General features: G+C 41.9%; 1 protein-coding gene across 4 annotated transcripts in view; it reads left to right on the forward strand.

Moving 5' to 3' along the window:
* CACNB4 (calcium voltage-gated channel auxiliary subunit beta 4) overlaps positions 1 to 21330 on the forward strand; it is a 196149-nt gene that overhangs the window by 58564 nt on the left and 116255 nt on the right. The window contains exon 1 of one of the 4 annotated variants that reach the window (XM_039494874.1): positions 17800 to 17984. The exons of the other annotated variants lie outside the window; for them this stretch is intronic. Coding sequence (XP_039350808.1) covers positions 17940 to 17984 — 45 coding nt within the window. The 5' untranslated portion in view covers positions 17800 to 17939. Of the gene's footprint in view, positions 1 to 17799; positions 17985 to 21330 lie in introns of those variants that run through there. 4 annotated transcript variants of the gene reach the window in all.

Raw genomic sequence — 21330 nt, forward strand, 5'->3', positions numbered from 1 at the left:
CTCAGGGTTTAGCCAATCACCATATTTGGGGTCGGGACGGAATTTTCCTCCAGGGCAGATTGGCAGAGGCCCTGGGGTTTTTTCACCTTCCTCTGCAGCGTGGGGCACGGGTCACTTGCTGGAGGATTCTCTGCACCATGAAGTCTTTAAACCATGAATTGAGGACTTCAACAGCTCAGACATAGGTTAGGGCTTTATTATAGGAGTGGGTGGGTGAGATTCTGTGGCCTGCGTTGTGCAGGAGGTCAGACTAGACGATCATAATGGTCCCTTCTGACCTTAAAGTCTGTGACTCTACCTGTAAGTAGCTGCCCTGCACCATGTGGCAAGTAGAGGGGGGTGGATGGGGATGCGCAGCTCAGAGGTGCCTACCTTTAAGATGCAATACAGGCATAATACAGTACAGTATTTGCTGGGTTTTTTTGTCTCCGCTGCTGCCTGATTTGGTTATTTCCGGTTCCCCATTGTGTCCAGCTGTCTGGTCAGTCCGTAACTGTAGTGCTTATATCTTTGAGGTTTTACTGTATTGAAATACCTGTACAGAAGTGCAAGGAGCAAGAGAAACAATGACCCATTCAATAGTGGGCAAATGAGGACTCGGCCTCTCACCTGAAGAGAGACAATCTGTTACTCTCAGGTCAGGCTTTGATCCACCTCACTCTTCGCCAGCACTTTCTTGGCTCAGTTGCCACTCCAGCTTTTCTGCCTGTTTCTCATACTGCCTTTAAGTCTGTCCCTGGCCTTCAGGCTCCCACTGCAGCTTTGTCTTCACTAACACAGAGGTGTGTTATTTTTTTTTGGGCTGTGAGGTTAATGAACACATAGTTATCTCGCTGTAAAATCTGAAATGGAGATGAGGTGCTTGTGAAGTCAGCACTCTACCCCCAACTGTGGTTGACCTCATTTAATTTATCTTACAGTAAAACTACAATGCCTTGTGACCACAGGTTTTACTGTGGGATAGCTAAAGCATGTTAATTATCTTGCTGCAAAAACACTCTTTGTTTGTCAGTGAAGACATAATCTACATTCCTCCCTGCCATTGCTCCATCCCCCTAGCTTCCTTTTGCCACCCCACCTTCACTCTAGTCCCATCCTATCCAGTGTCCATGCTGGGCATCTTCAGTTCATGCGCCATGTGGGCCTTTATTCTTAAATCTGTGTTTGATGGGTGGGATGGCATCGTCCGCCCCTTAAGAGCCTCTAGTCAGCTATACAAAGTCTGAGGAGATATGGGGAGAGAGGAAAGGGGTCCTGGGAAGAAGTAGCATTTAGAAAGAATCCTGTTAGTGTATCTCTAAAGGCCTGGGAGCTGGAGCCTTGCAGAGAGGGTGGGGCAGGGCTCCCCTCTCACTCAGCCAATGAGGAATTAGCTGGGAGAAGGGGCTGGTATAAATGCTGCCGCCTCCTTCATTGCAGGGCAGATGCCTGAAGATGCTGAAAGGAGTAGGAAGACTACTGCAGGGCCTTGAGTTAGCAGGGAGCAGACACCAGCATGAGAAGACTGTCAAACCCTCTGTTCTGGAGGACTACATGGGCCCAGTTGAGGGAGATAAATTGCAACCCAGCTCCAGGGGGACAGCCGGGACTCCTGCCATAAGGAGAAAACCCTGAGGGGACTGGAAACAGAGTTTAGAGGGCAGGCTTCAGAGGAATGCTGAAAGCCAGCAGCACTTTTCGTTTATTTGGTCCTTTTTGTATGGCCCATTCATCTGAGATTTTGTAATAAACAAATTCCAAGGAGTCTATTATTAAGTCAAGTGTCAAGAATGTCTGATGTGGAATTTTTGGCTTTGTGAGAAAGGAAACTGAGGCAGTGAGTATGTGTAGTACCACACTAACTCAGCCAGGGGCACTACAGGTGAGGCCTGACCTTTGGCAATGGGTAGGGTCCTACCAAATTCACAGTACATTTTGATCAATTTCATGGTCATATGATTTTAAAAATAATAAATTTAATGATTTCAGCTATTTAAATCTGAAATTTCACAGTTGTAATTGTAGGGGTCCTGACCTAAAAAAGAATTGTGAGGGGAGGGGTTGTAAGGTTATTGTAGGGGGGGCAGGTTACAGTACTGCTACCTTTACTTCTGTGCTGCTGTTGGCGGTGACACTGCCTTCAGAGCTGGGCAGCTGGAGAGCAGCAGCTGCTGGCCGGGATCTCATCACTGAAGGCAGAGCCACTGCCAGCAGCAGCAGTGCAGAAGGAAGGATGGCAGGGTATGGTATTGCCACCTTTACTTCTGCACTGCTGCCTGCAGAGCTGGGCCCTCAGTCAGCAGCCACCACTTTTCAGCTGCCACTCTCCAGCTCTGAAGGCAGCAGTGCAGGAGTAAGGATGGCCTGGTATGGTCTTGTCACCTTTCTGCGTTGCTGCTGGCGAGGCGTTGCCTTCAGAGTTGGGCACCCGGCCAACAGCTGCCACTCTCCAGCTGCCCAGCTCTGAAGGCAGCAAAGTATGGGTGGCAATACTGTGACCCCCCCTAAAATAACCTTGCTAACCCCCTGCAACTCCTTTTTGGGTCAGGACCCCCAATTTGAGAAACACTGGTCTCCCCATGAAATCTAGGAGACCAGATTTCATGGGGAGAGACCAGATTTCATGGTCCATGACGCATTTTTCATGGCCATGAATTTGGTAGGGCCCTAGCAGTGGGACATAAGAACTAATTCAGTTTAATTTGGCGACAAACCCTCTGCCATGGAATGAAAACTGGTTTAAGTACTGTAAACAACTAGCAGTGTATAGAGTTGAGGATGTGCGTATAATGGGATACAATAGAGCTTGCTGTTACATCTAACTTTTCCATTAGTGATCTAGGAGAGGGAGTAAACAGCATGTTAATGGAACTTACAGAAGGTGCTAGATTGGAAGGAGTCATAAACATCAACCAGGACAGAGAAATAATACAAAGGGATTTAGAAGGATTAGAAATATGGGCAGGAAATAAAATGCTAATTAGCCTGCAAAAATACAGTTTGTAGGGGGTAATCTGAAGCATGTACTAAATGGGAATAATAAATTTATGGATATAAAAACAAAACCAAAAGTAACCTGCACAAAAATGAGCAAAAAGGATGCACTAAATCACTCAGAAACAAAGGTCTTTAATTAAATCAACAGTTCTCAGCAGAAGTGCCATTGTACAGCCCCAAAACCTTATTTTTCTAATAGAAATGGATTCCTCTGTTTTCACAATTAAACTGCATATGTTATATTACTGGGCAGATTCTCTTAAAGGAGCCTCTGCTTTTGGCATCTAACAATGAGTTCAGGTGATTGACACCAAGAATGCAAAAGGGATAAATGTAAGAGTCTCAAAATAAGAGCCCCCTAAATTTAGCTTTGTTTTGTTTCAACAGTGTGAGTGATTAAGCATTGGAACAAATTGCCAAGGGAAGTGGTGGGTTTTTCATCTCTTGATGTCTACAAATCAAGCCTGGATGCCTTTCTGCAGGATGTGCTGTAGCCAAACACAAATTAGGCTCCAGTGAAGTTATTGGGCTCAATACAGGAGTAACCAGATGAAATTCTATGGATTGTGATATAGAGGAAGTCAGACTAGATGGTCTGTTGGTCCCTTCTGACCTTAAACTCTTGGAATTAATAAGCCAATCCTCTGACTCCTTGAGTGTTATGGTGGTATTGTAGAGTGTCAGTGGCCAGGCTGATTCTTGGCAATCTGGCTTTCCTGCCAGAGCCAAGGTTTGAAGCTGGGGAAGCTACATCTATCACTGCAGTTCAAAGGAGACTTGCTTATAAATTTGTAAAATCAAATGGTGTGACTTTTATAATTGCTCAGCATTAGCCTCTCTGCTCCAATTGAAGTCAGCGGGAGTGTTGCTATTTTATGTGTAGCTCTGCATCCTAATAGCAATAATGTTCAAAAATGTTATTCTGTACTGTGAATAAAACCTCTGTTTTCTCTTTTAACTACTTATTGGCTTTGAACACTTCATACGTGGCAAGCTGGGGTGTAAATCCACCTCTCACTGGTCCGCCATTCACTAAGTGTCTGCTTGGACTCTGCTGCCACTGACTGAAAGTTCTGTAGTGTGCTTTGATCTACCGTCCTTTGAAATGGGGGTAGATTAAAGCACACTAGGAGAATTTTTGGTGCACAGCAGCAGGGTCCCCATGGACGGTTAGTGTGTGGCAGGCTCGTGAGAGGTAGATTTACACCCCAGCTTGTTGCAAACTAACTGTTCATATAAACAAGCTCTAACACCACTGTTGGAGCAGGCTGGGAAGATGGGGTATCATTGGCACCAAAGGGATCGGTATTGTAAGCAACATAGGAATTGCCATATTGCAGCAGACCATCTCGCCAGTATCCTGTCTCTGACAGGAACTAGTACCAGATGCTTCAGAGGAAGGTGCAAGAAGCCCCATAGTGACATTAATGTCAACCTTTTGTGAACCCCATGCTAATTCTGCAATACCATGTTGTTTTCAGCGGGTGGTGACCAATACTGTACATAGTATTCTAGATGAGGCAACACCACTGATTTATATAATGGCATTGTAATGTTTTCTGTATCTCATTCCTTATGCATCCCAATATCTTATTTGCTTTTTTTGACTGCAGCTGTACATTGAGCTCAGGTCTTTATTGAGCTATCAACAATTATCTCCCGTTCCTGAATTGAAGCATGTTAATTTAGAACCCTGTAAGGTATATGAGTACTTTGAGTTTTTTCCCTTTTATCAGGGATGAACCTCACTTGCCATTGTGTTACCTATTCATCGTGCTTGGTTAGGTCTCTGTCAAGCTCCTCAGAGTCCTCTCTGGTCCCGACTAACCTAAATAACTTTGTCATCTGCAAATTTTTACCCTCCCTTTTTCCAGACCATTAATAAATCTACTAAAACACACTGGACCTAGTACAGAACCTTGAGGCCCCATGCTTTTAACCTTGTCCATGATATAATTTGGCTATTTATTTATTCCTCACTTTGTTTCCTATCTCTTAGCCAGTTTTTGACCCCTAATGATACTTTGGTTCTCACTCCAGGATTACTTAGCTTCTTTAGTAGCCTCTTGTAAGGGACCTTGTCAAATGCCTTTTGGAAATCTAAATAAACAAGGTTAACCAGTAATGTGTGGAAGGTTTGATAGTACAGATTTCATAAAATTTGTATGAAAGATGCTAGAAAAACAGTACTGTTTAGTATTGTATAAGCCACCAGGTCAGTAATCTGATCTCATCTAGGCTCTGCACTGCATCTGAGCTAACAGAGAATTGTGTTAGTCTCTCTCTTTTTAAATTAGTGTGTCTCAGCATTTCCATTTGAAACTCCTACCATAAAAGACTATATCTGAGGATTAAATTCATTCTGGTCTGCAAACTGGCTGGACAAGCTCTTTTTAATCTGATAGGTGTTAGTTATTATTTCTATTATGGTAGCCCCTCAGGGATCAGGGCCTGTTGTTTAGTCACTTCAGACACATAACAAAGAGCTGATACCTGCCCCAAAGAGCTTCATAACAATATAGTCCTAGCCGTGCCTTCCACTCCTGTGAACCCCCCATCCTATCCTATCCCATCCCAAACACCCGCTGCACCTGCGGCTGCTGCAGAAGTGGCACACTGTGCAGAGTTGGCTCAGCATTTGGCATAGGGGCTTCCTGAGCAGGGACTATTGCCTAGAGAGAGGAGGGGAGGAGTTTATGTCTCCATCAGGGCCCGCTGTGCCAGCCTAACTAGCACAAAGGGGCCCTAGAACAACGATGACTATTGCCCTTGCTCCCTAACCTGGACTGGTATTGTATGTTTCCTTCAAAAGGCAGGCCCTGCACCCTTAGCCTACCAGTGTGGGATATCAGGACTGTTTCCTTCCGTCTTTGACTGATGGGTTGTGACTCCCAGTTCGAAGGTGATTATGTAAATAAAAAAATTGAGATTTTTGGTATCCTTTATTAGTGACTGAACTGGTGCCTTTCTTTCATGAGGATCCCATTTTGAGCCTCAGCAGCAATATTTTGCAGGATGTTTTACACTCACAACAGGTCCAGCCTCTGGTTGGTGAGATGTTGCTAATTGGTTACCATCTCCCATGTCTAGTCACACCAGTTAGAAAAGAAAATAACTGCCAGAGTTTACAGCTCTTATTAACACGTGCATTCATCTGCTGCAGTTTCTAATTCTCAGCGTCTTTGCTCAAAGAGAGGAAGCATGGTGTAGTTGTCCTAAGAGCTGTCCAAACATATAACAAAGAGATAATTCCTGCCTCAAAGAGCTGACAGTCAAACCATAAACTGTGGTGTTGAAAAATCACTGCGAGCCAAACAACCTGGCAGAGCTCTGATTCGTTCAGGGTCTGAAATCTAACTTCTCAGTATTGCATGACATGAGCCTCTGCATAACTGGTTCCAACTAGCTCTTGTTAGAGTCTCTTAGAGGTACACTTCTCTACATCTTTCTTCCCCAACCAAACCAAGCAGTAATAACAATCAACATTAACATCATACAGCATTTTGAATACTTATAACCAGTCTACTAACTACCAGTGTTCAATTAGTCTGGGAGGTGATAGAAACCAATTGAAGTGAACAAAATAACTTTATTATAAAGAGCCCCTTGTCAGGGTATGCAGGGTTCTGTGCAGCCATACATGGTAAACAGATTATAAAAGCATGGAGAAAATACTCTAAATCTACAGGATAACACCACCAGCCTTGCAAATCCTTAGAGAGAAGAAAATGGCATGTGTAGATTCTTTTTTTTTTTAAATGGTGCCTGCTAGATTTCACTTTGATCAGCTAACACCCACTTAAAAATATAACTCATCTTGTCTACAGTAGGCTTTTAAAATGAGTTAGTTAACACCTTTTAAGAACACTTTTATCCTAGTCTAGACACACTCTAAAGTGGGACAGAAAATGTTAAGTATTGTTATGTGTGATTCTTAGTAAGTAATGGTAGAAATTCTCCCATGTTGAAACCAATGAGAGTCAGCCACAGACACACTCCTTGTGTTTGGAGAGTACAGGCACAACTTCGTTCTAGTACCTCTGAGGGTGTTCCAGGTGGTGGGGCAGGGAAGAGATAGTGGCCATAGCAGCTGGGACAGTTGTGGATTTTCAAAACTCATCTGGTTGAGGCACTAGTTAACCAAATATCTCAGGGCACTGTTGTGGCACAAGAAGAAGAAATGTCTTTAACTTTGAGATGCTCCTCTCTTGGTAGTCGTTGCTCACCCATTCTTACTCTCTCAGCTGTAGTCAGCTCCTGCCCATCCCACTTCAGCTGGTTCTCAGGTACTTCTATCAGGGCAGGGTAGGGCAGGAGGTCTGCCTCAGAGAGAGAGAGAAAGGGGCAGCCATCTGGGATTACGTGGGTGGGCATCACTGAACTATGCCTGGAGGAGAGCCTACATCAGAAAGGGAAGTCTGTTCCTGCGGGGCAGAAGAGGGGAGGCAGCTAGGAAGATAGAAGATGGTCAGCAGTCATGTCTAAGGATGGGGGGGGAACAGGGAAGACAGCAGGGCAGAAGTGGGGAAGGGGGATAAGGCATGGTGGGGAAAAAGGTAAGCCCTGGGGAGTATAACGGGAACCACAGGGGGCACAAAGGAGCCATGCAAACAAAGGAGCAACACTTTTTCAATCGACTTTTTTCCAAAATAACCTGAGGGCCTGGATGCCACATTCTATAAATTCTAGGTTATTTTTCTTCACTCTTTTCTCTTACCTTCTAAAAAAAACTTACAATTCACCAGGATGTGAATACAAACCCATGTCAACCCCCCAGCCACTCCATGTTTGGAGAATTATGTGTGGCAAATTTCTTTACGTGCTGGCAACTAGGAGTGCCAGGGCCTGTCTCTTGTACTTCTCGAGAATATCTGTCAGATATTTAGGCACGGTCTATGGATTTCTTTTTCCTCTGACTGATCTTGCAATCTATCTGTCGTCTTGTGGCAGGATCGCTATGGTGTCATCATGCCAGCTGGTGAGGTTGAATCTCTAGCTCATGAGGCCTTAGGCTGTGGTCAGTCTTTTCTTTACAAAGGCACCACATAGTAAATTTGCTAATTTTCCAAAGAGTATTAATGCTGTAGAAACTTCCAGTGGCATCTTGTCAGTTAAGGAAGAAGTAATGAACTAATTTTAACTGGCAACATCATCCTTATCAGTCTCAGCTACATAGTCCATCCATTCTTTGTCCATTTTATCTCCCAAGGCTTCACATTTGAGGAACATATTTAATCAAAAGATGTTTCTATCAGCAGTCCCAAAAATGGTTTCTAGTTAAATTACCAACGTTCCTGTGGCTTTGAGAGGTTAAAACTGACCAGGAGGAAAAGGAGCTTTCAAGACTGCATGCAATCCCCTAGTTCACGAGATTTGAAGAGCTCACCATTCACAGTCGTGTGGCTTCTATGATATCCTCCATCTCACAAACTTGAGTACTAATGGAATATGCTTGGATAATCTATGTTGCATCCTCTTTTGCTACTAATTCACAGAGGATAACAGTCCACTAGTGCTACCTGCTAGTGGAATTATTCCCTTGGCTCAAGGAGTAGGGATGCTTCATGTCTTGGTTTTAAGCCCTGCTGACAACCCATGCTAGGTATTATTCAGTAAAGATTTGTGTTTGACTTTAAAACTGTATTGTAATGTAACCATAGATTCTTGTCCAAAACCACACTACATTTACAGTACTACTTCACCCATTATTTGCCTTCACATACTAATGCTTATAATTCAGACCTTGGCTATATGGAAACATTCCCATTGACTTCAGTGGGACTTGGATCAAACCCTGATTGATTGTTGATCTTTATTGTGTGTTTGGTATTGATGAAGCTTTCAGACTTTAATTACCAATATAAAACATTTCTTCACATCTTCAGGCACTGCACCTGCTCCTATAAAATTTTACACTGACTTTTTTATTGACAATTTTTCATAATTACATCAACTCATAAGATAAAGGCCTGATGGGTGTTCAGCATCAACTCTTACAGCTCTTAGGAAACTGAATATCACTCGTAAGAGAAGAACTTAAGGTTAAAAATGAGAAATGAATGAAGGTGCACTACTGTTTCCTAGATTCTGGTATGTGTCTTAAAAAAATAAAAAGTACCCCTGCCCCCAAAAGAAACAAACAAAACTAATGTATAACAATTCAAGGGGGGAAAAACACATTTTTAATTGGATGCTTAAATTGGACTCCTAAATCCATATTTAGGGGCTTAAATCATAGTGGCCTGATTTTCAAAAGTTCTGAGCCACAACGAGAGTTTTGCATGCTCTGCACCTATCAAGAGCAGGCTACTTTGATTTAGGTGCCTAAATATGGATTTAGGCCTAAATTTAGGCACCCAAGTTTTAACAATGTGGATTCCTATTAATCTAATGTTGTGACTGAATTCAAGCAGAGTCAGGAAATTCAGGTTGGTGATTCCCAATGTCCCACAGCGACTATAGCTTAGCCTCTTTGCATTTATAAAGTGTTTATTGATTGATTGGATATTTTTCTTTCATATCTTTTTAAGAAAAGGCAATCACACAAATAGTTAAATGCAGAGAATAATGATGAGTAGTTCAGTTACCCCTCCCACTGTAAGTGCTTTAAACCATGAGACTGCAAATAACTTGCAACAATGAAACCTTCATACTTCATAGCAGTCCTAATGTAGCAATGTCAGGTAAAAGCCTTACTGATGGTGGTGCCTTACATCACATCCTAAAAACTATTAAACTGGGCACTAACAGTTTCATTTGTGACTTCAGATTCAAATAACCTGTCTAGTGCTGTCCATACTTTTAACAAAACTCAAATGTAGGCCTCTGAATCCTCAATAGAAAGACATGTCCAAAATGTCATTTTAATTTTGTTCTTCTTAAATATAAATAAAGAGGTAACTAAACCTTCTAGAGCTGCTCAGTACTCCAACAGTAATCCATAAACCAATAACTGTTTTGCTCTCATATCAAAGCCTCACCACCATATCCCATCAACCATTCATCTCAAATGCCTGGGGAAAAAAGGTGGGCTTTGCCAAGTAGCTGGAAGATTAAGAAATTCGGTCTTTTTCCAATGGGTAGAAGCAAGTTCTGAAGTAGATGACCATTCATGTTTTGCTGGCAGCTCCTCCATCTTTGAATTAATGGAGCACCTGCTTGAGCACTTTGCTGATCTCAACCGTGGAACTATTGTATAGAGAGAGAGAGAGAGAGACAATTTCTCAACAAGTCTCAAAACATTTGGGATTTTATTGGTGAAAACCAACACCTAAGTTTCAGCTGGAAGCTTGTTGCTGGCTGCTGCAGCTTCTGGAGTATGAGTGTTATGTGCTTTAAGATTTCTAGAAGGAATGGGTTCAATAAAACCACATACACCAATATATTACTGTAAGTGTTAAGTTTTTTTCTTAGTATGTACTCTCAGGCCCAATATGGGGATACATGTTAGCATAATATATTTCCATGCTCATCGTTGTAGTATCAGAGCAGGTGTGTGGAACATCTACCCTTCTGTGCTGGCTTGGAGTCTGTGAACAAAGTTGTCTTTGTGTTCCCTGAGGCTAATGATCCTGCCAATGCTAGCCCCATACCCAAGCTGGGAGAGGAGGGGCACTGTGGCTCCACAGCCCTCCTGCACTGGTCATAGAGATTTGGTACCAGTGATTTGATGATAGTGAAAATGAATTTGTTAGAGTAAGAAAAAGAATGAATGTACTGACTTATCTCTCTGGCTTTGTACACTGCAGTGCTGCTGTTTTTACCTGACTCTGCACTCTCGTTACTGCACTTCCACCCAAATAACATGTTGATGTGTTTATACAAAGAGCAGTCTGCTCTATCTATTGAAAGAACTGGACTAGTGTGGTTATTTGATTGTTCTATCATTCGCTTGGGCTTCAAATAAAATTTGATATGGTCTTGGGCTGCATTCTATAAAGTTCATGTTCTATGAAATACTGTGTCCTCCCCACCCCCAAAACATTTGGCTCACTCCAAACCAAGAACATATGGAGCCATTTCTCTTAGACACTTCACACCTTCTCCCTTTGGACCTCAGAAATGATTCAACTGAGCAAAAAGAAATTGAATCCAAGAAAAATCCCTCTCTGACTCCAGAGACTGTGGAGATTTGTGCCTAGAATGTATTTGTTCACAGGGATATGAAATGCTCTTGACATCAGGTGGCTACAATATTTTTATCTGTAATGCAAGGAGACTTTTCAATAGAGTATTCAGCTTCTACTTTTTCAGTTAAGTCAATATTCTGACTGCTCTTCTTTCTTTCAGTGTTTTACTCTAATGTTGTCATAAAGTATTGGCTTTAATGAAATCACCACAGCAGTTTTAAGAATTTCAGATCTTATACCAGTTACTGTAGTGTGCAATCTCTTTATCATGTAAGTTGAACTTACAAATGTAGAAGGATTATTTATTTATTTATTACATAACTCCCATCAGGGGAGTGAGCCCTTGTTTGCAAGGGATGGTGGATTTTACCTCGAGGACTCGGCGTGCAGCAGGGGAGGAGAGGCTGATGCAGGGAGGCTGAGCTTGCCAGGCCTCTGTTCTCTATGGCAGTGTTTCTCAAACTTTTGATGTTGGCGACCCATTTGGACTTAAAAAAAAAAATTGTGACCCCTCCTCTAGAAAAAATTGTGGCCCCTACATTCAGCCACGAGGGACTCGGGACATCAGCCTTGCTCAGGGCAGGGGGCTTCAGCCCTGCTGGACAAGGGCCTTGGGGCTCTGGACTTCAGCCCTGCTTGGTGCTTCAGCTCTCCTTGGGGCATCAGGCTCCAGGCGTTAGCCAGTCTTGGGGCTTCAGCCCCTCTTAGGGCTCGGGGTGTGGAGCTCCAGCCTGGCTTGGTGTTTCAGCCCCACTCAGGAGTTGGGGCTTCAGTCTCCTTGACACTCCCGGAGTTGCCAGCTGCATCTTCAACCCTCCACCCAGAGGTATGCTTCCCTACCCACCCAGAGGTATAGGATTAACGTGTTAAAAAAATTAACATGTTAATTCTATTTTCAGTTAATCACAGGTGTTAACTGTGATTGACAGCCCTGATTAAAATACAAAAGCTTGTATATCTGATCTACACTATTACCCAACATTTGATTTCATTTACACCGAACTGGAGAGTATTCGTGCAAGGCCCTTGTTAACACAACTGGCCTTTGAGCCATGTGAAAGAGAATCTCTGTTTGTTCATTTAAAATAAAAGGAAAGGGCCATATTTGCTGCTGCAGCTTTTATACTCAGTGCAGCATCAGAAAGGGTTGTGGTTGGTGGATCCTGAAGCTGGCTGGGAAGTTGTCCAGTTCTAGGTGTAAATCAGACCCTCTGACTGCCCACTGTTACAGGAGTGCTGTATAAGTGATAGCTATGTATATGTAAACAGTTAATAGATAATCCACCAGCAGATGGCACTCTCAGGTACATAGTACAGAGCCTGGGTTTTGTAGGCTCCGTAAAACTTGTTCTTTTGGGGCAGTGCAAATTGGCTTCTTATGTGTAGCTCTTTATGTGAGCGCTTAACAGCAACAAGAGGCCATTCCAGCAGTCAGAGATAGCTGGAACACAGAACTGCCTGGCTATGCCTCTTTTCCAAGCCATGCCCCCTACATCTGGGGCTGGAGGAGTAAATGTCATAAGAACAGGACGTCTACGCAGAGATTTCCTTATGGAACAGGCATTCCCGGGTTCATTCTGGCTCCCTTGCTGGAGGGCCAGAGCAAGGCCCTGAATCTTGGCCCTAATTGTACCTTATGAAGACAGCCTTGAAAACGTAGACCAGTGAAAAATAATAGAAACTGGTAGCTGGGGTTGAAAGGAGCAAGCTGCTGGGTTCCACTTCTGCATTAGGAGGCATGATATCCCCCTCCTCCCCCCTCCCATGCCCCACCACAGCTCATGCGTGTACTTTATGTGAAATGTATCCGTTAAGTATGCAGCATATCTAAACAATTCTTACTAACCCTTCCTACAGTCTTTAGCCAGGCCCTGGGCTTAGGGTGTGATTATGATGGACAGGAGTTGGTTATGGTTATGTAACTTCATCTGGGGGTTTAACCTGGGTGAGAGCCATACTTGCCCACTGACCTTCTCTCTCTAGCTCTCCTTCTGTCCTTCAAATAGCTCCTCCCATGAGCACCCATTCAAGGTGAGGAGGAAGGAAAGCCAGAATTAACGCCTTACTTACGGGGAACCTGGTATTGTCACTCCACCGACAGTGCAGTGTAGTTATTATGCAGTGGTTTCCAAGACAACGATGACTTTCACTTAAATGATGCTTTCTAACTGTCTCAATTGCTCAATTGTATGGTTTTCATGTAACTGATCCCAGAGCCAAAGCTTACCCTCGCACATATCCAACCTCATCAACATCAATGGGTCTTCATGGATGTGAGTATAATTCATACACATTCACCTTTATTTAGGAAACTCACTTTTATTTTCCAAGATCCCTTGTCACAGGCCATAGAAACCTGTGTGCATAGAAGCTCCATTGATTTGATATTTTCTTGGTTCCTTGCACAGACTACTAGGCTCTATTCTGTAGAGCTCTTAGATGTCAGTAAAAGGAGAATATTTCTGGTGCTTCACGTTGCTAAGAAAGCCTTCATTCAGCAAAGCAATCGATGTTGCCAGATTGAAGTGATAGTGCACTAACAGATGCGTGAGAGCTTCCCACATTAATCTTTTGATGGAACGTTGGCCCTTTAATTCCTGCTCAGAGGTTTGTCTGGCAGAACACAGTGTGTGTCTGAACATTCCACACACAACCTAATCATACCGATTTCACCCCAATGTTAATTGAACAACAAAAGCACAATAGTTAACCTGCAAGACCAGCACCAAAAGGGTTAATTTCCAAATCTGAAAATCCAGACCTCCATTCTACATAAGGTAACAGAAGCAGATTACTATTAACCTGCAGTACAGTATAGGTTTTTTTTCCTTTTTAATTGTCTTGAAGGACTTGACTGAGATTGTCCCTTTGACCAGTAAACTACCTCATAAATATTTAGCACAGATCTAGATATGGATTTAGGGTTCCCATTCGAGTTCTTAAGTATTTCAGCCATCTCCTTATTTGCATTTTGGTCACAAAACCACATCTAAACTAGGGATCGATGGCGCAGTATAACACGTCAATTTCATTTTCCATAGAGTTCAGCAGTTTGAGGGGGCAAAACATCTAGTCAAACTCTTCTTCCCTAAGTTATGTGAGTAGCCCCAGTGAAACGAGTGGGACTTCTCCAGTGAGTTAAGCATATGGAATTTGGCTTGTGACAATTTTCTTTCAGCTTCTACTGATTAGGACTGTTTACAACTTTTAAATACAATCCTGTTTAATGAGTTAATATATTTTTATTACATCTTTTAAAAGCTATTCAGCTTAAGCAGTTAAGAAACATATTTTAATACCCTTGTATATTACAATGATGTTTAGATTAAAATGTAAGAGAAAAGACAAGTGGAATAGGAAATAGAGTAATTCCACTGATTTGGGGATTAAATACTTCCATTACAAATGTATGTCAAAATTTACTGAAGATTTCTTCAGCTCCTGCTCCTCCTCCTTTTTTTGAATTAACAAATTATTCTGATATCGCATCTAAAAGTTCCTTCAAATAATCTGGCATTTAAAAGTTTTCCAAAACATTGTATTTGTTATTACAGACGTAATTTTTTTTTTGGTAACTATATTCAATATAAATCCTCAAGCAATGCTATTTCCCCGCTCCTTAAATTTTCCTCATTTTAGATTTTTTTTCTCTATCAACTGTGTGGCCATTTATCAATTTTGAGGTTCCCACTACAATGGATAGGGCAGAAAGCTGGTCTGTGGCTAAGCAGAGGATTGAGAATCAAGAGACAACCCAAGCTTTATTTTCAGCTTTTTAGTGTCAATAATTTTGTTTGTTTTTAGCATTGCCAACTAACCTTATGAAATAGTTATTTTATTCTATACCGTGGAAGAGGAATAACTCGTTAGGGTAGTTTTAGTTTTATTTATTCTTAGATTTCATAAGCAAAAACCCACCCAACATCTGTACAGTATAAGATTGCAGAAGCTGATATTTTGGATTTTCTCAGCCTGGCATAGGATTCTGTGATTCATAAACAATATATATTGTAGCTGAATCAGGTCCTTGGTCATTTAGCTGTTGCTGAATGTTCTAGGTCCATCTAGGTGGACTAAAAATGCTGATTTTGCTACATGCGCCTAAATTTCCTTGGTGATTCCTAACACCCCCTCCTCCCATTGACTTCAATGAAATAAAAACTGACAGCACATCTTTGTGGTTGCACAGCACCTAACATAAGAGTCCTGGTCCAAGACAGGGATTCCTAGACCATACCACTGTACAAATAACGTATATAAAGATAGCCATGTGCTTAAGTGTTTGCTGAATCAGGGCCTCAACTGGGTCTTAAGAGATCGAAGCACTGACAATGAAATACTGTGTACGTACTTTGCACCTACCTGTAGCATGAAGCAGCAAGAGCAATTGGAATATCCTAGATTATAAGATTTAGTGCACAACCTTTTCTTTGCATTCATGAGGCCTAGAAATACATTTCTTTAAAAAAGAAAGTCTAATCTGTGAATCCAGGAGCTGGGGTTTATGCCTGGACCTATAATGCCTATGCCTTAATCCAGCTCAGCCATCCTAAAGAAAAGGCTTGAAAGGACCTGGGGTATGACTGCTGAGTTCATGATTATGTAAATACCCCTGCAGGCAGGCCACAAGCAGCATTTTTCTGGGCCCAGGGCAAACACATAATATGGGCCTCCATCCCATTCCCAACAGACACACTAATGAAAGAAAACATATTTGATTCTGAAATGTCATAAAAAGGGCCTATCACTTTACAGCTTTCAGCTTTTTTTCATTGCAAAATCATGAATGTCCTCACTAATATCAATTTTTCTTGTGAGTTCACACTCCATGGCGCCTGCCAGGGCATCTATGTGCGCCTGCGTACTGGCTGGCGGACAAGCGTCCGCCAAAACGCGGTGTCACCACCAAAATGCCGCTGATTTTCGGCGGCAATTCAGCGGCGACACCTCTCGACATTGCCGCTTCTCGGCAGCATTTCGGTGGATGCTTGTCCGCTGGCTACGGTCCTCGGTGGCTTGTCGTCCAGCGCCCGCCACCTAGAAAAGGTTGGGGACCACTGCCATAGATGAAACAGTAAGATGACCGAAGTGTCTCTGTGCTATAGTAGATCATCTGTCGTCTTTGATGATACACGGGTACGAACAAACTCACTAAATTTATATAAATAACATATAGTCACACTCAAACGTTCACAATCTAGCCTGTTTTTTTCCCCCTCTCATGGTGATGGGCATGTGACAAGGAACCTTGGACTCGACTGGTAAAGTGTATATATTTTCTCCCTTTTATGTGGCCATGCCTTCACGCTGGAGTGTGGTAGGTATCATTTCCCCAATCTCCATGCTGTTTCCTACACAGAACATGTTAATTTTGGCATTATGTCATGAGTGTATGAGAATATTACCCACAATGAAGTTACTATGTAGAAAAGAAAAGTTCACTGTAAAAGAGTTGCCCTGTGTGTGTTTCTCTTTAAGTAATTTGCCTTTGCTTACTTAAACAGAGCAACTAAATTTCTCACAATTGACTGTATGATTGAAGTTCAGGGAATTAATGAAAATAGCTTTCTAGATGAGGAGAAGTTCTTGCTGGAAAGTTGGTGCTATTTTGCTGCTAACTTAAAAATGTTTCACCTTTAGCTTACTATGTCTGCTAAGAGTGAAACATGCAACACATAGCTGGTGAGCTCCTTGTTCCTGTTGGGGAGCAGTTATTCATACAAATAACCCCATTTACTGCTAGCTAGTGACTCATCTCAAATAGGACTGTTCTTGTGAGTAAATGCTCACCAGTGTGTGTCAAGGATTCCCAGTCTGGCCCCATGTAAATTTTATTATGTACAAGTGCAATATTTTGACCAACTTACACTTTTTAACAAAAGAATGTTGAAACTGTTGATTTTTTTTTTTTTGGTTTGGAATAAAATAGAACATTAGAATTGAACCAATTTGCATATTTCATTGGAAGTGCCTTTTAAAGGAAAAATACCTGATAACTGAAACTTGTTGCTCGTTAGAAAAATAAAATTTATACTATTGCCTAAGTATAAATAGAGTGAGTAGACTCCTTTGGTTTCTATTCACTACTGAAATTGGTGTTTTAAGGAAGTGATGTATCCCGCCCCCGAATGCAGCACTCTAATTTAGGGAGGATATTAAAAACTTAGTGTGAACAAGAATGAAATCTCATCTGTTGCCTCTTCCCTCACTGTGCCTTTTTATTTTCCCTTTTAAAATTTAAATTACAATTTTTGTTAAATGCAGATCCTTCCCCTAGAAATACTGTCAAAATCAAAATCTTCCAAACATCATCTACTGTATGTGTTTATAATACATAGTTTAATAAATAGAAAGATGTATTCAGTGGTGAAAACTCTCCATATATAAACACCCTTTTTTGATTGGGATCAGATTTTATTGTGTATGTGTAAGAGAGGAAATAACCAGGGACAAGCTCTTTGCAGAGGTGTAAGCCTAGGGCTCCTCATCCACTATTAAAGAAAATGCTCTTCCAGCTGACTGAAACAGAGCAGGGCAGCTCAGCCAATCACAGGGTTCTTTTCTAGCTCTGTCATCAGCCCTTGGTTAGGGAACGGTTTGCTTTTATGCTCTGTATTTGGAAGGCAGATAAAATGCCAGGTCTGGGCTGCCTCTAGGGATAACCTTCCCCTCTATGATGTGAATGAATAGCATTTTGGCTGGGGAATCCACAGAAAATTGACAAGGCAGGCTCCGCTCCCCTGCATAGGCCTTTTCTACATTTTAACCCTTGCTGTGGCTTTGTAGCAATTTCAGTTTTGCATTGAGAAGTGTGCTTTGGATTATCAGACCTCCATGTATGACAATTTGTACCTGCATGGATTTGAAGACTCGGAAGCGGTAAGTATTTTCATCGATAACATTTTTTTTTCTGAACAGCCTAATAGGATATGCAGAGAACAGGGAGGAAGAATCAGGCTTTGTTTCTGGGTTTAGCTGATCGCTTGGTGTTGCACTGTAGACAGTTTGGTTTGGAGTCACCTGAAATAATCCTCCATTACATAATTTCTTGTCAAGCAGTAAAATTTAGGGGTTTCCAAGAAAGGCTTGAAAGCATTTTGTGTACCATAATTTACCAATTACAAGCTACACTTCTGCTCTCAGGGAGTGTATGAATGCTTCACAGAAGATGGCTTTACATATGCAGAAGCAGTTATAGCTAATGTGTATGTTGTATTCATCAGCGTAACAGGAAAAGATGTTCATTATATAATACTTAATATTTGTTTGATCCAGCAGGAACGGAGTTTCTGAGCTGCCATCTGTGTTATATGCTCTCTGTCCAAGTGATCAATGCAGATGCATTTGATTTTCTTAACAAAGAGACAGTGTAAGTGTTTGTTGTAATATAACCCTGCAGTATTACAGTGGCAGAATGTAGCCTTAAAATACTGTCCAAAAGAGGCTGAGGTGTTTTCATTTTTGTTTAATCAGGAAATTATGCTCCCACCCTCTAACTCACGATAACAATCCTGCTAGCAAAACCTATTAAAATCTTAACAAAATGATTAATTGGGAATCCTAAAACCCATGTCAATTTGGGCATACCATAGAGTTTAGGCTAGGGAATATTAAACATTAGTGCATGTAAATCTTATTTAGGTAGTGGTGGTTCTGGCTAGCACAGGCACCTTCTTTCTTCAGGGGCTAAACAAAAGCCTTGAGAGGCAAAATTACCACAGAGAAAGAAAATTACTTAGCTTACCACCGCGATGCACATGTTGTTCCATATTAAATAGGAATGTGTTATATAAGGCTCATGGCCAAGTCACAAAATACACAGATTATAACATAAAATAGTGTGTACGTCAATGCAGACATATGTGCCCAATGATGTGGTATCCACAGGAAATGATAAGATCCTATATCACTTCAGATAAGGCTTTTTTCTTGTCTGGCAATGTGGTCTTATCAGGCTCCAACTGCAAAGTGTAATCTGTCTACAGGTTGCCTCACATGCTAGCAACTTATCTTAGTCAATTTATTTCAGGGGGAGAGGAATTTGAAATTAAAGAATGCATCATGCTATTTTGGGGTGGGGAGAGAAGAGGAAGTCTAAAGTATTTGAATCCCTAGAAGTGTTGTTTCCTTGGGTCAATTTGGTAACCACTTGATTTCTACACGTGTGCTCTCCCCTCCCCCCCCCCTCCGTATTTCCATTTTGATTTGTTAGTAGTTTACTGCTGTCAAAACTGACATACCAAAACCATAAATGAGGATTTTAGTTCTTCTAGAGATGATGTCTCTGTGGACTAGGAATTAACTTGATTAATGTTGTGTTCTTGGGAACGGTTTAAATTCTTGATGCACTGGTTTGGAGGGAAAACATTTTAAATTTAAATTTCTCCCCAGTCCTTTGGCAGAGTGTAGTTGCCCTGTAAGATGGAAAAATTGGAAGTGTAATGGACTATCTGTGGTTGAGATGGCTAAGTTGTTGGATAGTGTTTGGTACAGTTGAGCTGTATCACTTGCGACTAAGAACAAGATTTTTAGATATTTAGATGCTCAAAGATGAAGATAGGTGCCTAATGGGATTTTTTTTTCTAAAGCGCCTAACTCATGTTAATTTCAATCTGGCTGTAAATAGTTTGTCCACATCAAAGATCATTTGGGTAGAGCAGTTTTATGACTGGAAACACCTAGGAGACGTGAACAATAAAAAAAAAATCCAAATAATATGAATTAAAACCATTGGAACCTTGTTAGCAACCGAAGGTAGAAATTAGAACTATCACTGTTAAGTTTGGGCCAAGCTGAGAAAGCAATAGTATCTAGGTTTCCAAATGTTCCATTTAAGTGATTCTTGGTAGCAGGGTTGCCAGCTCTTGAAGTTTTATCTTGCAATATTTGGTGTCTTTGGCAGCTGCGGCTTTGGGAATTATGTGAATACATGAGAATCTCAGCTTTCATTACTTTTGTTTTTTAAAGTAAGCTTCTAGCCCTCATGTTTATGAAGAAAAGATGGAAATCCCAAACGCTCCAAAATCAGGAGACAGATAAAAAGAACCTAATTAATTATTTTTTTGCAAATCTAATGACTTAAGCTAGTCTCATGATGATTTTGGATCCTGACTCATGATTTCTGAGTTCTTGGGGCTGACAGTACTGTGGTGGTAATACAGAAGAAAAGTGTGTCATGCAGCATGAAATGGCGTGAGTGCAGCTTTAAATCCAATGGGCAAGAGTAGGCCTGTGTAACTGATATAATATACTAAAAAAATAAACTAGCCCAGCAGTATTAGGTTCTCTGTCATTATTTTCAGTACAAATGTATTAAAACATGCAACTCTGAGTGCGCATGGATTAAAGCTATACAATTTTCTTTTTTTAGGAATCAAAAGGCTTAATGTTCTTCAGCTAGTGAAGATATAGAAGTACAGTACAAGGATGTATACTGTACTTGCTGTCTTGTTTTCTGCAGCAGACAGAGCTGTGGCCAAGTACCCTCTGCTACTGACAAAGCTTCCAGCACACAATAAATAGATATCAAAATGAGTCAGGCTAAAACAGTAACACCTTATTAAAGTTGACACTTGCCCTTATAAAACAGACCCTATAGCCAGGGGCGGCTCTAGCCATTTCGCTGCCCCAAGCACGGCGGCATGCCGTGGGGGGCGCTCTTCCGGTCGCCGGTCCCGCTGCTCCGGTGCTCCACCGAAGCCGCGGGACCAGCGGACCCTCCGCAGGGACGCCTGCAGGAGGTCCACCGGAGCCACCTGCCGCCAACCCGGCGACCGGCAGAGCGCCCCCCATGGCATGCCGCCCCAAGCACGCGCTTGGCGTGCTGGGGCCTGGAGCCGCCCCTGCCTATAGCATTCTACACTAATGACCAAGCACAACAAACTAATCTGTAAGATGGATCAGTTCTTTAGAATGCTACAGAACTTCTCTAGGTTTGTAGGTCGGGACCTGAATTAACAAAATGGTGTTCTGAATAATCTCATAGTAGTCTTTATTTTGCATACTATGGGCCACACTCATCCTGAATATGCTCTGGCAGAAATCCTGGAGCAGTGCCTGAATAGTAGAAAGTCATGGCACCCTACGGACGAACTCTTTTCTCCCTGGGGGAACAGTGCTGCTTAGAAAGTTGTGGCCCTTGTTCAAGAAAGAGCATGGCTAGCATGGCCAATGAGGGTGCTGACTCAGCTCCTCTCCCTAGCAGAACTCCTATAGAGATACTGCA

The sequence above is a fragment of the Mauremys reevesii genome, linkage group 11 (genome assembly GCF_016161935.1).
Source record: "Mauremys reevesii isolate NIE-2019 linkage group 11, ASM1616193v1, whole genome shotgun sequence".
NCBI lineage: Eukaryota > Metazoa > Chordata > Testudines > Geoemydidae > Mauremys > Mauremys reevesii.